Genomic DNA, 17,840 nt, shown 5'->3' with positions numbered 1-17,840 from the left:
TATTTAAAACCCCATCCCCCTACCCCTAGAAGAACAACAACGCCTAACAAAAGATAATAAGAAACAAGAAACAAAGGCAAGACCCTTTCACAAATGCCTACAGCAGCAAGATGACTTAAGTACATATATTTAAGCAGATTTACGTTTATCTACTGATTTGCTTATTGCTTCACATGTTCACACCTCATCATAAAGTCAAGAATAGTATGATAATTCCTTGAGGGCCTTCAATGTAAAATAATGTTGGAACATTGCTCTGTTTGTTCTGGAAGTGTGTGGATGACAAAGACATGCAAATTCCCACCAACATACCTTTCTAAGTAAACAACATCAACAACCCACAAGACAAGAACAAATTTGTATTTTTGTGCTGCATGAACAGACATAACCTTCATTTTGTTAAGCTCTATAATTTGGTCATAGTTTACATGCCTGTCTTAAACAGAAGGATAGTGTGGGGAAAGAAAACTTTTCTGTCTCCCACAGGTTATAAAAGCTTCTCAGCATGATAATTTTCCCATCTGGAGACCCCAAACAGGCCACTAATTCAGATAGCAAAATGCTCTTTTGTTCAATGTCCTCCCCACAAAACTGTATCACAGAGTACAGTGCTACATTTGGCTTAACAGTAAATCACTGAGAGATAAGCACCGGGAATTCAACAAAGAAGACATTAAGGCAGTGTTCAAATTACAGGTGGGTTGGGGGGCAGCCCCCTTACTTTTTGCATTAGCCCAAGTAGAGACATCACACTCTACTAGAAATGTTGAGGCTTCTGGAAAAAAACAGAAATTTGGGCTTCAGCTCCCATCAGCCTCAGGCAGCATGGCCAGTGGTCAGGAATGCTGGGCACTGTAGTCCAAAACATCCAGAGGGCAGCAGCTTGAGGAAGGCTGCTTTGGGGACATAAGGAAGTCTTCCTGTTCCTAAAGTTATTTTATGTATGACTTAGTTTGCTCATAAAATTATCAGTATATTTTAAAACTTTTAAAAGTAAACTCAGTTAATAAATTAATAATTATTGTCTGAATAGATTAGAACTACCTTAAATGAGTACTACAGCATCAGGAACACAGGACTCAATAGAACAAAACCCAAGCTGTCAAGAATGCACATTTATTGTCAAGAATGCACAGTGGCGACTCAACTCACATGTTGGGAAACTGAGCATAAATGTCTACCAGTAAAATATACCTCATATCTCTATTTTTACTAAGGAATGAAAGAAATAACTATGCTTGGAATCTTATGGAGAAGATTAAAAAAAACATTTTTCTCCATGGCTTCATTATTTCCAGACATTTTACATCTCTAGTATTTCTATAAAAGTTTAATTACATAGTTTTTACAAATCATTTTGGGGGGAGTAAAAGCTGGGTAACAATATCAAAAAACTTTGTCTTAAATTCTAAAAGAAAATATTTCATAATCCAAAGCTGTTCAATTTTTCCAGATTTTCGGAAAATAACAAAAACGATCTTCGGGGAAAAAACAAGGTTTTTTCCTGTTTTTATGGGGGTGGGGGTGGGCCTTCACATCTCTAAGCCCAAGTAGCTACAATTTTAGAAGAGGTGTGTGTGTGTGAGAGAGAGAGAGAGAGAGAGAGAAGGAGAGAGAGGAATTTGGCTAGAAGTTGTGGAGAGTCAGGGACTTGTGGATGTCATTATGATCCCCTACCCTTTCCCCCATAGTTCAAGCACTGGATCAAGATGATCCCAAATAGATGGGATAGGTGTACTCTTGCTCAGGCAGTGTAGTGTGGACACCTAGAGAGACCTCAAGAGGCTGTTTGCTTCCTCATAGCCTACCTCAGCTCAAATTATAACCTCTCTTGATGGATAAGAGTAGCTTTGCTTCATCAGACCTATGCCAGGTGCTTTTGGGAGCTTTACCTGTTTGTCCCCAATAATTTTGTGCTGGCTTTGGTTTTAAGCAAATAAATGACTGTCACTTGTGTTTGGTATTCAGACATATACCGTGTAAGGGATGCATATTTGAACACTCCTTAAAATTGCCATGATTCTTTGGTGGGGGCATTAAATTGGTAGAAAAACCTACGTAGGTTTGTAGTATATCCCTAGGCAGGTCAACAGGGATATCAGAGATTATGTTGTTCCACTGAGTTGACAACCTGTCCTGGATGAAGTAGCACACACTCCTCCCTCTCCTGACACAGCAGGTATGCACTCCAGGTGGCCTCAGTGGTGAGGAGTATTTATGGACAGCTGCAGTTATTGCTGGACCAGGATAATCTGACAACAGTAGCCCATGCTCTGATAAGTTCTTGATTGGACTATTGTAATACTCTCTGTATGGGGCTTCCCTTGAAGATGGTCTGGAAGCTGCAGCTGATGCAGAATGTTGCTCATGTGTTGACAGGGGCAGTGAGATATGCGCATATCACACCAGTTTTGAAATCTCTGCACTGGCTGGCTGCCAGTGAGCTACCAGATGTAATTCAAGGAGTTGGAACTAATGTAGAAAATCCTATACAGCTCAGGACTCAGGTATGTGAAGAATCACCTTCCCCAATACTGACTATCCTGGGATTTAAAATTGACCAGGGAGACTTTTTTTGTGATGTCCTAGAGACATGTGTCCTGTGGAGCTACCACACATGGCAGGGACTTTTTAATGGCAGCAGTCTGACTATGGAACTCCTTTCTGGTACAGATTCAGCTTTTTCCCACACTGTTGTCAATTAGGTGCCAGTTCTCCTTTGTGCAGGCTTTGGGGGTGTACACAAGTGGTCAATTTGGTTTTTGACTGATCAATCGATTGATTGTGTTGATGGTTTTATTCTATTTTATTGTATATTTGTGATTTTAGAGTCATGATTTTAATGTTGTTCATGTTGTGTTCTGTGTTTTATAGCCACTGTGGGCTCTTTGTGAGGAAGGGGATATAAATTAAGGGCAGCGTACAACACTGCCTGTGTGCTAGTGGGGTCTACCACTAGCGCAGTTAGAACTAGCACTTCCTAATGGAACCCTAGAAATGAGCAGAAATGCTTGTTTCTGGAATGGCACAGGTTAGCAGACCTCACAGAAGGAAACAGTGCAAGTCAGTGGAGCTTACAGGAAGGAGCTCTGCTGACCTTTCTGTTCTGGAAATGAGTGTTCTGGCTAATTTCTGATTGTTTTGAGAACTGCTAGGTTCCTGTTGTGCTCATGTTGATCCCATGAGCGCAACAGAACTAGCTGAGGCACAATGGCAGTATTGGATACTGCCCCAAATAAATACCTAAATTCAATAAACAAAAAAGCTACAGTTTACAAAAAAAAAGTTAAAGCTATACAGTTTACAACCAAGTACCAAAAAGCAGAGAAATTCTTGTAGCATGTTATGGGGAACACAAAAATAATCTTCATCATTAATTTTTAAATTACCTTTACACATGAGAGTATTAGGTGCTGGCTCTGCCTTACATCACAATTTCCTTGCTTTTTGGTGCTTGGTTGAAAACTATAGCCTTAACTTTTGTTGCTGTTGTAAACCATAGCTTTTACATTTATTGAATTTCATGGGTTTGTGTAATGGAGGAATTGATCTGCAGATATTTTTCACTTGGCAATCAGACCACTCGCAGCCTAGACCTTTACACCATGTCAACTAATATAAAATCAAAGTGAAGGTTATGAGTTCAAACCCATTTTCAAATTAATAAATGGGCCCCAGAAGTTATGCTCTCTCTAATAATATACCAAGGCTGAAATCCTATGCCTGTGTACTTGGAAGTATGCCCCAATTTATTCAGTGGGACTTAGCTGAGGAGACACATATATGACTGCACTGTAAATAAAAAGGAAAGTCTTTTTTATGAGGAGAGTCTACCTCATATGCCAGGTTCCAAGCAGAATAACCCCCCTCCCACTGCCTGCGACATAGCTGTTTGGTGGGGTGGGGGCCTGAATCTTCTGGTAAATGGAGGACATTAACAACTATAGGCTGGTGGCTAACATCCCCTTCCTGGGAAAGGCACTTGAGCAGGTGGTTGCAGGACAACTCCAGGCACTCTTGAAGGAAACGGATTATCTAGATCCATTTCATTAAGGCTTCAAGCCTCGTTTTGGAATGGAAACTGCCTTGGTCACCCTGTAGGGTGACCTTTGCCAGGAGAGGGACAGGGGGAGTGCGACCTTGTTGATTCTCTTGGACCTCTCAGCGGCTTTCAATATCATTGATCATGGTATCATTCTGGATAGGTTGTCTTGGCTGGGAGCTGGAGGCACTGCACTGCCATGGTTCTGCTTGGATGGCCGATTCCAGAAAGTGGTGCTGGGGGATTATTGCTGTGTGCCTTGGCAAATATGCCATGGGGGTCCATGGGGCTCTGTTTTATCCCCCATGCTGTACGACACCTACATGAAACCGCTGGGGGAGGTCATTCGGAGGTGCAGGCTGTGGAGTCATCAATATGTGGATAACACTCAGCTCTACCTCTCTTTTTCATCAAATCCAGGTGAAGCAGTGGCTGTTCTGAATCAGTGCCTGGGCACGGTAATGGACTGGATGAGGGCCAATAAACTGAAACTCAATCCAGGCAAGATGGAAGTGCTGTTAGTGGGTGGTTCATCTGCCTGGCTAGGTGATGTTCAACCTGTTCTGGAGGGGGTTGCACTCTCCCTAAAGGATCAGGTTCATAGTTTGGGGGTGCTCTTGGACCCAGAACTGTCACTTGAGGCACAGGTGAACTCAGTGGCATGGAGCACTTTTTATCAGCTGATACACGACCTACACCCTTATCGGGACAGAGGTAGCCTAGCTACAGTTATCCATGCTTTGATAGCCTCTCGTCTGGATTACTGCAATGCATTATATGTGGGGCTGCCTTTGAAAATGGTCTGGAAACTTCAGCTGGTCCAAAATAGGGCAGTGAGATTTGTTAATGGGGGCTAGCCAAAGAGATCATATTATGCCAGTACTTTCCCAGCTGCACTGGCTGCTGGTCCCTTTCCAGGCCCAATTCAGAGTGCTGATTTTAACATTCAAAGCCCTAAACGGCTTGGGGCTAGGTTATCTGAAGGATCACCTCCTTCCATATGTACCTGCCCGGACCCTAATATCATCTTCAGGGGCCCTTTTCCGGGAACCCCTACCAGAAGAGGTAAGGCAGGTGGGTACCAGGAAAAAGGCATTTTCTGTTGTGGCACCCCGGTTGTGGAACAAACTCCCTAGAGAGGTTTGCCTAGCACCTACATTGTACTCTTTCCCGCATCAGGTGAAGAACTTTTAATTTTCCCAGGAATTTTTAGTATTTCAGCATTCCAGTTTTTCAGCTCTGCTGTCTTAAATATGCTATTGCGTTTTAAATATCTGCACTGCTGCTAGGTTTTACTCTGGTTGTATTTTTATTCTGTAGTTTTAATCTACTGTCTTATATATTGTATTTTCTGTTGTATTTTGTGGTTTTAATTTTGTGAAGCGCCCAGAGAGCTTTGGCTATTGGGCGGTATAACAATTAAACAAACAAACAAACAAATAGCTAGCAGCAAGGGCTGGGCAAATAATGCTCCTTTACTTTCTCCTCCACATTCTCAGTAATGTGAAACGGCTCCCACATTTGTCACATTTGAGGTTCAGGTGAAAATCTGCTGGTCTGTTCAGAAGCTGTGACTACAAAATAGTTACCACAGGTTTTTTTTTTCAAAGTCACTTTTGACAGAGGGAGGTGTTTTGCTTTGTTTTTGCTTTTTGTCTTTAAATTGCTTTCTCCCTAAAAGTTTCACCAGTCATCCTGAAATTTTCAGAGTTTGTAAAATGAATGCTTCTTTCTGGCACCCAAAAATTTCAGCAAGGTTGGTCAAACCATTTTGATTTTATAAGGGCTTGAATGACCCACCCTAACAATCATTTTACATGGTGGAATGCTCGGTTTATGGATTGGCCTTAACACAGCCATAACTGCTGTGATAGCTATAATAAACTTCTGTTCCAGGCAGTCCTCAAATTCTTAACTGTATCAAAGGACTGAGAAACCAGGATCACCCACAGCCATCCTTTCACCATACAGCTTCTCTCTTTCTCATCTAATATTACGGATCATATCTCTCAACTGAATGCCTGACAGTAATGAGGCTGCTGGTTTCTGCTGTAGACTGGCTGAATTATATAATTGGCGGGCCAATTCTGTATGCTCTTCTAATGCCAGAACTGTATCCATGTAATATAGTTATAATTCTGTACTCTCACAGCAGCAAGGACAAAAGCACAAAGAGTAGCAGTAGAAATAAAAGCTAGTCTAGTAACATTGACGGCCATACCCGCAATATACTTGGGAACTCCTCTCTATCTGGATAAAACATGTGGCTTTTTTTTACTCATGCACTGGTGACATCCATACTGGATTAGTGCAATGTTCTCTATGTGGAGCTGCTCTTAAATACATTTTGGAAACTTCAGTTAGTTCAAAATGTGGCTGCCAGGATATTCATAGGAGGAAGGAAGTCACATAACATGTGCTCTACACAATTACACTGGTAACCAGTTTGTTTTGGTGCTCAGTTTAAGGTTCTGATTTTCATTTTAAAGCTTTAAATTGTCTGGGGCTCTATTATATAAAGGACTGTTCTGCCCATATGAAGCTACGCAGGTTTAAAGATTTTCATCTGGGCCCTGCTCTCTGGACTTCTACTGAATCAGACTCATTGGGTGAGTACTGGAGACAGGGCCTTTTCTGCAGTAGCTCCCAGACTCTGTAACTCTCCCTAGAGAAATCCAGCAAGTTCCCTCTCTCTTACGTGTTTACAGATGCTTTGAAAATACTTTTATGTAGGGTGGGGGCTTTTAGTATTCGTTTTAATCTGGATGTTCTGGCATGATTTTTAAGACTTTTTACCTGTGCTTCTTAATTTTGTTATATTGCAATTTTATTGCTTTTTTAATTGAATATATGATGTTTCATTACATTTTTGTAAGCCACCTTATAAAAAAGCTGGGCTATAGATACATAAAATAAATTAAGGGAGCAATCCTGTGGCCGCTAGTCAGTGGCTAGATGGCCATAGAATAAGTCGGTTCCTGGAAACCAACCTCAGAGCCTGCGCTCCAAGGTCAGTTCCCTGAGAACCAACCTCTACCCCCTCCCATGCCACCTCGTAGGCAGCGCAGAATGGCCCCGTGCTCCGCACTCGGAAGAGGGGTGCAGAGCAGCAAGAACGGGGTGTTCCTGGGGACGTGTCAGGGCGGGGAAGTCTGAAATGCCGGTACGACACATCCTATGTGTCATGTGGCTGCTGCTTCCCGCGAAATCAGCTGCCTAGGCATAAATGCAGGGCGGCTGAATCCCCTCCAGGCTTCTCCTGCCCTGCATTGGATAGGCGGTCGCCTCCGAGTTCGGAGGTGGCCACCTATCCCGATAGGATTGCGCCTTAAAATAACATAAATCACAGGACTGGCAATGCCCTGTGATGAGGAGATCCTAATTCTAAATAGTGCAAACATATGTGTGTTTGTACAGAGTGCTTTACTTTGCATTATGCATTGAGAATAGTGGATAGACAGCAACAATGAATCCTGAGAGCCTTTATAGTTGTAAAGAAACTTATACTATAAGCCTGGAATGATAAACACCCATCATCTATTTATTATTCAGTGTTCTGAGAATCTTACTGCTCTGTCTAGATTTGAACATATATTCTATAGTCATCAATCTCATTTGGATACCTGTGCAGACATATGGCCTGCTTATACAAAACTTAATGTGTATATCTAAAATATGAATGTTGAATCTTTGTTAATGTTATTGTGAACTGACACTAAGTTTTGTTGGTTTATTTAGTTTTACTTTTATATTACAAATTAAAAGTCATTTAAAAAATATATGTAATATTTCGGGGTTACATATTTCTGAGTATTTTCTTAAGAACGAAATGAAAAGTACTGGTTAGTGGGGGGTGGGATAGAAGGAGAGCTGTAATAGGAAGAAGGCTTGTTCTCTGACCTTTTTCTTTTCTTTTCTTTCTTTGTTTTTACCAAGGAAGGTAAAAACAAAAAAACAATGACAAAGACCCCCCCCCCCCCCGAATTGTAAGGTAAAATTTTTCAAGGAGCAGTTATGAGGAGAATTTTTGTGAAGCTCTGGAGAAATTTTCTTTCAGGTAGTGGTCAAAAAGAAACTAAGGAGAGAGCTTTTGCTCTTACTCTGAGCCATGTAAGGGCATGTGATTTCCCTGCTCAGGGGCAGGGACTGTAGGCCCTTTTAAGACGTTTTCTGAAGTGCTGCTCTGCACAGGCACAGATCCTACATGTGTGACTACACAGAGATCACAAAGAAGCACCAAGAGTTCCAGGCATAAGAGGTAGCAAGGAAAAATGAAATGAATGCACCATCCATAGGTTTAGAGTTGCATTTTTGCGTATGCTGTACTGACATCACAAGTGCGGGATGTGGGACTTCGACACATTCTCCTCCCAGTCTCAATTCCTCTTTTCTTTTCAAGTCAGTTTTGACTTAATAATAATTAGAAATAAATTATCTGCCAAATCTTAGTTCTGTCTTGTATACACCCTAGTAACCACTTGCTCAAAAATTCTAGAGTATGTGATGACTTAAACTAGGATGTGTTTGATTATATCTCTTGGGTAAAACTCAGCAGTCCCAGTTATAGGCACTTGAGGTGGGGGCGGGGATGGGAAGTGCCAAAGGGGCTTGCTCATGGGAACTTTTGAGAAATCTCTCTCTGCTTTAGCTCCAGCTGTTACAATGGCTCCAGCCATTCCCTCATTTTTCTTCCTGCAGCTGTTGCCATTTTATCATCTCTTCAAATACCACATTTCCCATTAGTGCCTGTAGAGCCTCTTCTGCTCTAAAGGGAATGTTGCACGTAAATTATTGCTAGGGGACCTACACTAACAGAGGTGTTACTATCTCTGGATGCTAGGAAGCATGGTTCCGCAATATGACATGTGTGAAAAATGCAGTATGACATAACAGTGACCGTCCCCAAATGTTTCTATTTCTATGCAGAAGAAATGCTCCTTTTTCCTGTTGGACTATTTTAATACAGCTGCAAGCTGTTACATTTTTGGAGGGTGGGGCACATTCCTGTACACCACAAACCCTGCTATTGGTTTTAGTGCCAGCTGTGCAAGGGAGGACTTGTAGCACAAAGAAAAAGGGCCTGTGGTTTAATGGTAGAGTGCATGCTTTGTATGAGTAAGGAGGACCCTCGTTCAGTCCCAACAATTCTCATTTGAAAAATATTAGGTAGCATGGCTGACAAAAACCTCTCTGCCTAATGCCTTGGAGACTTGCTGTTAGGGCTGGCAATTACAGGTAGATGGACTAATTATCTGCTTTGGTATAAGGCACTGTGGGTTACACTTTAATATTCATGAAGGGAGGAACAGAGATTTCAGAAATTCATCCAAGAAAACTGTACCAGGCTGTGCTCTGGATAGCTGTGCTCACCTGATTCATCTGCTGTATCACTGGAGTCTAAGTCCTGGTGAATGCAAGATAATTTATCCTGGAAGTGCCTAATGGGCCTCAGACGGATGTGTAAATATGTCACAGTGGGCCTGAGATGGTTCTGCAGTGTCCTTAGGGCCAGCATGTTATAGGCCCTGGATGACCCTGAAAAAATACACCAACCCATTCTTCTGGAAATTCTCGTTTTGCTTATTATGTTCTTGTGGGCTTTTCTGATAGCTTCCATGTGTTTGGCCCCATTCAGCGGAAGCACGCTTTGAAGTTCTGAGACCACAATGGAGTCTCAGCAATGAAGAATGAAGTCTTTGGGGTTAGTATTAGAAAAGGTTCCTACTGCCTAGACGTAGCTGCTGGCCAAGCTGTAAGCTAGTTGTTATCAGTGACCTCCCAAGGATTTGACTATCTCACTACTATATTCTGCATCCTGTTAGAAGTGAAATCCAGTGGTGACTGATGCCGTTTGCATGTAATAATAAAAAAAATTGCAAAAGGGGACACAGACAGCATGTCTGCAAAACCGACTCACACTCACTGACCCATTTACACACACACACACACACACACACCCCTTCACACAGGCATCAGGCATTCTCAGTCTTTCAATCCCTTTCATGCATACTCACACATCCCATTTACAGATACACACACACACCATTCACACAGAAGACAGCCCACTCAGACCTCCCCAGCCCTGGATTTCCCCTGATGTCTTACTTGCAATCTCCTTCCTTCCACAAAGCATTCTGCTGCTGTTGTGCTATGGGCAGCCATGGAGGAATGCTGATGGGATGGACTGTGCAGGGAGAGGATATTTTAACTCTGCTTGGCTAGGGGTGCCTCAGCAGCCACCCATATCTTAAAAGCAAATTTTGGTTCCTGCAGTAGGGGTGTGTGCATAAGCAAAACTCACATTTCTCAAAGTTCTCCAAATTCCATTTCACAGCTCATTCCATCTCATGTCCATATCAGATTGTGATCTTTGTTTTTTTCTTTTTGCATGAAAATTTGTGTGTATTTTCATGTGTATTTTTCCAAATGTATTCATCAATTGTGCGCATCTTTGACATGTATGCATTCTTCTCCTATTGATTACAGTGTATTTGTGGTCATTTTTCAAAAATACATTTTTTTTCATGCACATTTTTCAAATGTACACATGCTGTTGAACACGTTTTTTGGTCCGTGAATCACATTGCAAGCTCGGAAATGTAGGGCTTTGGGATGTATCCAACAGTGTTATTCTGCAAACTCAAATAGCAATAGCAGAGCTCCACTTAATCTTTCCATTGCGCAAGGGGTTGCCCATCATGCTTGCACAAGTGGTGTGCAAGTGGAATGTGCAGCTGGTTGCACAATAGGTTGCGCAATGGATTGCACAAGACTTAGGCACAACTGATTGCACAATGTGTTGTGCAAGCATAATGCGCAACCACTTGCACAACTGTGCTTGCGCAAATGTAACTTTAGTTGGATTCTCCTCTTGTGCATAATTTGGAATTTAGTTTCTGCTAGCACAACATCATTTGAACGAACAGAATGACATAGTTAGATACTGCCCTTCAACTGCAGATTGCATTAAAGTCCATCTTCAGTCTGGAAAGGTGTGAACTGGGTAAATCTAGGGATGTGCAAATCAGCAGAACTTGAGCTCAATGGAGTTCTCTGAATTCCATCTCAAAGCTCATTCTGACTTGAATCCATATCAGATTGCGAGCTTTGGTTTTTTTCATATCAAAGTCTGTGCATATTTTTGTGCATATTTTTCCAAATATATGCATCACTTGTATGCATCTTTGAAGTGTACACATTCTTTCCCCATCAATTGAAGCATATTTGTGCACATTTTTCAGAAGTACACATGCTGTTGAACACAATTTTTTGGTTCTGCACTTACTTTTGAAAAAAACAGAAAAATGGTATAGCTACTAGCTACATCTTTGAAGTAACGTAGTTTAATCCTCATGGAATTGGGGGGGGCAGGTGGAATGCACACATGGGGGAAGCAGAAGAATCACACTACCTTTGTGAAGGAGGAACTGTACCACAAGAGTTCTGATCCCTTATCTTCTTTTCTGTGTGATGGGGATTGGGGCCCCTGCATTGACTTTCTTAAGAGAGAAATACAGTTGGAGGGCCCCAATCTCTGCTGTTATTTTCCATGTCGTGGAAAAGAACATGAAGGGATGAGACCTCACACTAGGGGTTTTCACAGATTCCACTGAATGTACATTCACACTGCATATACAATCGTTCAGATGGTTGTGAGAATCTAGCCCTATTCAGGCATTCAAAAATCATAAGCATACAGGGGAGATGGAGCACACACCCTCTACCCCTGAACTCTCTGTTGATGGCAGAGGTCTGAAGAGAATCTGTAACTACATTTGGTTGAACATGGTTACAGTACTCCATGTGATCAAGAACCCTGCAAACATCCCCAGCTCCCCTCCATGATTAACATTTCCGAACATCTGAATAGGGCTTTTATCTACATGTGTTTATACCTGATTTGTACACAGGCACTAGAACCATACAGGTACAAGAGCTTACTGGAGGGTGCATTTGGCCACCTTATTTCACCTGGGGCTCCTGATTTCAGGCTGTTTCATCCCCCCCCCCCATTCCAGGTAATATAAAGCTTGGGTCTGGTCAAAGGCACAAGGATGTGGTCCAAGCCGAAGGGCAAGAGCACAAGGGCTCTTGTCCTGTGGTAGGGATGTCGCGAGCGCAGTTCGAGGTTCGGGAATTCATCGAGCAACCCCCTCCTGCGACCCCCAAACTGTGCCCGCCAAGGCGCTGTCCTTGTTTGCCCCCTGCTTGTGCCCGCTTGCACTCCAAAGTATTCACCGCGAACCCATTCGGTGAGCGCTGCCATTTTCATGCCTTTGCTTTCTAAGAAAAACAGGAAGCTAAAAAAATGTGCATATTCAAATATGTGCAGTTTGGAGCTGGGAAAGCTAAATAAGCACAATATTAGAGGTATAATCCCTCTAATATTGCACTTATTTAGCTTTCCCAGCTCCAAACTGCGCGTATTTGAATATGCACATTTTTTTAACTTCCTTTTTTTCCTAGAAAGCAAAGGCATGAAAATGGCAGTGGTCACCGAATGGGTTCGTGCTGAGTGCTGGGGAATTCACCCAACTCATGGGTGGCTTGAGCACAGGTTCGGCGGGGGGGAGGGGGAAGCGAGCAGGGACGCTGCTTCGGCGAGTGCACAGAGAACCGAACTAGGGTGAGTTCTTACATCCCTATCCTGTGGCTCTCTGCTGAGGTGGGAAGCGAGCAGGAGGCATGTCACAAGACGCAGTGGCACACTGAAGGAGCTGGAATTGAGTATATGTGGTCCCCTGCTTCCAAAGAGCTGTCATTCTGCCAACAGTGCGCACATTCCCCTGTAGAGTAAATGTTTTTATGTGGGCTATTAGTTGTGGACTCTCCTGTATGAGAGCAAGGAGTGCCCGAGGGTGGGTATGGGGATGGCTTTCAGGCCATGTTCTGGTGAGAACTGAGTTTGGGGGGGATAGTGGCCAAGGTAAGAGCTTGGGTTTGCCTGTGAATGCACACCTTGGTGGGTCTTTAAAATTGCATCCTTGTGGTAGCCATAACTATTTTAAACTTAATTTTTAACATGTACCTGGGAAATTCACTAGACAGCCTGGGAAGGGATGGGGGTCCCCCCATAAGTGTGGTTTCAGTTAGGGGGAGGTATGGCATTAGGGGATTAACAGGCCAGTTGAGGAGAAGGCAGGGGGTTAGACACCTTATGCTTCTCCCCTCTTCTGGTTCTTCCCCCAACCCGATGGTTCCTGGCTGCCTTACCAGCTTGCCCTTGGGTCTGGGGGTGTTGCTGCTGAATGCCAGGTCAGTCTAAAACAAAACCTCCCTCATCCATCATTTAATTGTGGATAAGAGGGATGACCTGGGGTGCATTATTGAGACCTGGGTGGGGGAACCGAGAGGGGTTAGTTTCTCCTAGCTTTGCCTCCTGGGTATTCGGTGCAGCACCAACACCGACTTGAGGGTTGTGGAGGGGGGTTGCTGTGGTCAACAGAAATTCTATCTCCCTTATTAGGCTTCCTGTCCATTCGAGTGCCAATCTTGAGTGTTTGCATCTTATGTTGGGTACCCGGGACAGGAGGATGGTGATCTGAAAGTGGGGGAAATTAACATCCATCCCTTTGTCATGGTTAGATTCCTTCCTATTGAGATTTAGACTCTTGGCAGCCTTTCCCCTCTGTGTGTGTGGGGGGACTCATTAAAATTGCCCATCCTCAGAGGCGGATGGATTCTGATGGATTCCAGAGGGCTCTAGGGGACTTTCCTGCTGGTATGGCTGGTGGTCCTGTCGAAGCCCATGTCACTCGGGAATGCAGAGATAACTAGGGCAGTTGACATGATCACTCCCAAGTGCCCTCTCTCTCTGAGCAGAGCCCAACCAGCTCGTTGGTATACTCCTGAGCTGAAGGAAATGAAGCAAAAGGGAAGACAGAACACAGATGAAGGAAAACTCATGCCGAGTCCAACTGAACACAAGTTAGAGCTCATTATCAAGCCTACTCTGTAGCAATGAGGGTAGCAAAGAGGGAGTTCTTTTCCACCAGAATTGCATCTTCTCAGTGTAGTCCAGTGGAGCTTTTCCTAGTGTTCATGGCTTTTTGCTATCTGGGCCAGGGAGAGATGGTGGAAACCTCGGTAGCACACTGTGACATGTTTGCACAACACTTTGAAGATAAAGTCACTTGCATTTGTCATGACTTGGACACCACAATGCAGTTCCGTTAGTAGAGGTGTCCAGAGCACCCCATCTGGTTCAGTTTTCTTAGATGAGTTTCAGTTGTTGAGGCCCATGATGCAGACAAGGTGCTTGGCCAAGTTTGGTCGACCACCAATGTGCTTGACCCTTGCCCATCATGGCTTATTACATCTAATAGGGAGAGGATGTCCAGCTGGGTCCAGAAGGTTATCAACTCCTCCTTGAGGAAGGGAATGGTGCTGGCCAGTTTAAAGGAAGCAGTTATTAACATGGACCCAGAAGATATTAAGAACTATAGGCCAGTTGCTAATATCTCCTTCCTGGGCATTGTGCTTGAGCATTCAAGACTTTCATTCAAGACTCCAGGCATTCTTGAATGAAACTGATTATCTAGATCCATTTCAGTCAGGCTTCAGGCCTGGTTTTGGAATGGAAATAGCCTTGGCCACCCTGTGGTATGACCTTTGCCAGGAGAGAGACAGGGGGAGTGCAACTCTGTTGCAGCGGCTTTTGATACCATTGAATACTATCCAGTATTCTTCTGGATAGGCTATCTGGGCTTGGAGTTGGAGGTACTGCACTGCAGTGCTTCTGCTCCTACATGGATGGCCAATTCCAGAAGGTAGTGCTGGGGGATTATTGCTCTGTCCCTTTGCAGTTATGCCATGGGGTGCCACAGGGCTCTATTTTATCCCCCATGCTATTTAAGATCTACATGAAGCCACTGGGAGAGCTTATCCAGAGATATGGACTGAGGTGTCACCAATATGTGGATGACACTCAGCTCTATCCCTTCTTTTCATCAAACCCAAGTGAGGGAGTGGGCTTTCTGAACCAGTGCCTGGTTCAATGGACTGGATGAGGGCCAATAAAGTGAGGCTCAATCCAGACAAGACAGAGGTACTGTTAATGGGTGGTTCGTCTGCCCAGCTAAGTGACGTTCAACCTGTTCTAGAGGGACTTACACTTCCCCCTTAAAGATCAGATTTGTAGCTTCAGGGTGCTCTTGAATCTAGCAGTGTCACTAGAGGCACAGGTAGACTTGGTGGCACAGAGCACCTTTTATCTGCTTAGGCTGATACACCAACTACTGTACTTTTAAAGTTTTAAACTTTTATATTGTATTTTATTCTCTTGTATTTTATGGTTTTAATTGTTGTGATTAAAGCAGAGAGCTTCAACTATTGGGTGGTATAGAAATGTAATAAATAAATAAATAAGTGTGATATGCAGTTGAATGCTGTTACAGTCCTCATAGAATCATAGAATAGTAGGGCTGGAAGGGGCCTACAAGGCCATCGAGTCCAACCCCCTGCTCAATGCAGGAATCCAAGTCAGAGCATTGCTGACAGATGGCTGTCCAGCCTTGTCCTGAATGCCTCCAGTGTGGGAGAGCCCACCACCTCCCTAGGTAATTGGTTCCACTGTCGTATTGCTCTAACAGTCAGGAAGTTTTTCCTGATGTTCAGCCGGAATCTGGCTTCCTGTAACTTGAGCCCATTATTCCGTGTCCTCCACTCTGGGATGATCGAGAAGAGATCCTGGCCTTCTTCTCTGTGACAACCTTTCAAGTACTTGAAGAGTGCTATCATCTCTCCCCTCAGTCCTCTCTTCTCAAGGCTAAACATACCCAGTTCTTTCAGTCTCTCTTCATAGAGAATCCTATCCTCCATAGGATATCCTCCTATCCTCCATAGGATCAGGAATCTAAGATTATCAATCCTGTGGGGGATTGCAACCACATTCAGCTGAACATGCAGGAAGGGGGTGGTAGGTGATCAGCTCAGGAGGGCTGTGGGGCAGTCATCAGCTGTCAAGATTGCCCCTGTTGCCTTCTGAATCCTCCAATAGCCAGAATCAACACTCAGACAAAAGGGCTGCTTTCCAAGGCTTTAATCCCATTCAACCTAATGAAACTTACAGATGCTAATTGCCTGAGATTCAGAGGAAATACAAAGGAACAGCCTACCAGCGGTTTCTAGAGTTAAGACATCAGTTGGTCTCCATTTGGGGAAAAATGCGGCAGCTCTCTGAACTTAAGAAGTAGGAGGGGAAGGTGTCCCCCTCTCCTGTGGGGCCTCGGGGCACAGCTGTTGATGTCGAGCCAATCGGGTTGAGCACCTGAGCTCGGCTCCTGCAACCTCTCGCTTGTGCCTGCACCTTGCGTCTAAAAGCTCAAGTTGTCCCTCCCTTTCCATGCCAGGGTCACTGTCGCTCCCAGGAATGTGAGCAGGGGGGGTCTCCCCCTCCAGCTGTGCCTCTGAAACCTGAGAGAGTTCCTCTCCCACGGATTGTGTCTCCTCCTCAGAATCAGAGCTGCTTTGGGACTCTATGGGCTCAGATCCAATCCTGACATCAGCTCAGCTGAGGTTATATGGTCACCAATGGTGGGAAGACTATGTTAAAGGAAGTACAGGAGGCTTGTGAGCATCAGCTGCATTACTCACAAACTCCACTTTATAATATGTGATGCTCTGGGTTTGAGGGCGGGGGGGACAGGACCTGGCATCCCAATGTGCCACCATCTGCACCCTCACTGATGTGTGTCCAAAGGTCTCAGGCTACTTCCACCACAGTGTCAAGGGCAGTTGGACCCTGCAGGAAAAACAGGCTGAATTTGGGCTCCTTACGCATCATATGAATCAGGATGTAGGGATGAGGTGGAAGCTGACATTCCTTATGCTGGAGCGGAGCAGAGCAGAATGGTGCATGAGGTGGAAAGGCTAAGGGATCTTGGGTTCAGGGGCCACTGTTGAGGCATCAGTGGTGTCACCTTGCAGTTGGTGGTGGTCCTAAAGCTCTTTCTGGATGCCACTGAAATACTCAGCTCCAACAATGTCCCCTTTTCTCAGGTGGTTCTCATAGCCAGTCATGGAGGTTAACAAATGGGCAAGTTACTAAATGCTGGAGATTCCAGGGGAGGGCATGCATATTGGCCACTATGTGTGACCGTAGAGTGTGGGGCACCTTTTGCAGCCCCAACAGCAGCATGAGGTGGCAGGCTCTGTTGGTGAAGGGTGAAGTACTCCCCAGAAAATAGGGAAAGGGCAACAAGGGAGAAGGAAGAGGGGCCCATTCACTCTCACAGCAGCAGCAGCAGCAGCAGCTCCATCCAGAACAACTAACTCAACTTCTACTGCTTAGCATGGTACTTCCACTTACCTTCAGGAGGACCATTCTTGCCTGGGAAGGGTGTTGCTGCTTTCTTACAGCGACCTGCCTTCCCACCTGCCCCTGTCTCAGTCTGCCTGCCTGCCTGCCTGCCTCCACCACCACCACCTGCCTTCTTTCTTTGCCAGCCTGCAAGACACCACCGGCGCCACCAGCACCTGTTGCCTCTTCTGTTCCCAGCAAGCTGTTCTCTTGTTGCAGAGGAGACACTCTAGCTAGAACTCCCAGCACACCTTCTGCCACTTACCACTGTGATCCTACTCACAGTGATCCCACATGCCCACCTGGCACAGATGCTACTTTTACTGATAGATAGGTGCTTGCTGGCCTCTCTGCCTCTCTCTGCATGCCTGCCTCCACCCTGACCCCTTGCTCTGCCTGCCAGCCACTGCCATGACTGCCTGTCTGCTCCACCATCTGTTCACTGAGCTGCTTGCTCAGTGCAGGCACCCTGCAGCCTGAGCTGATTTTTCACTTTTT

At 44.5% G+C, this 17,840-nt stretch overlaps 1 protein-coding gene across 18 annotated transcripts in view; it reads left to right on the top strand.

The window, feature by feature from the left end:
* Positions 1–17,840, top strand: part of TSPAN9 (tetraspanin 9) — a 311,820-nt gene that overhangs the window by 68,887 nt on the left and 225,093 nt on the right. For 3 of the 18 annotated variants that reach the window (XM_084859978.1, XM_084859972.1, XM_084859969.1), the window contains exon 2: positions 2,380–2,507. The exons of 14 other annotated variants lie outside the window; for them this stretch is intronic. Coding sequence is in view for 1 of the 4 variants with exons in the window: in XM_084859973.1 (XP_084716099.1) it covers positions 4,463–4,899 (437 nt within the window). In the remaining 3 variants the exon portion in view is untranslated. Of the gene's footprint in view, positions 1–2,379; positions 2,508–4,462; positions 12,326–17,840 lie in introns of those variants that run through there. One more of the 18 variants, XM_084859973.1, reaches the window with a different exon arrangement.

This window comes from Heloderma suspectum, chromosome 5 (genome assembly GCF_057233095.1).
Source record: "Heloderma suspectum isolate Gila_16-S chromosome 5, 16-S_ref, whole genome shotgun sequence".
Classification (NCBI taxonomy): Eukaryota; Metazoa; Chordata; class Lepidosauria; order Squamata; family Helodermatidae; genus Heloderma; species Heloderma suspectum.
Note: the sequence above shows the minus strand (reverse complement) of the source record. Positions and strands in the feature narration are given on the sequence as shown.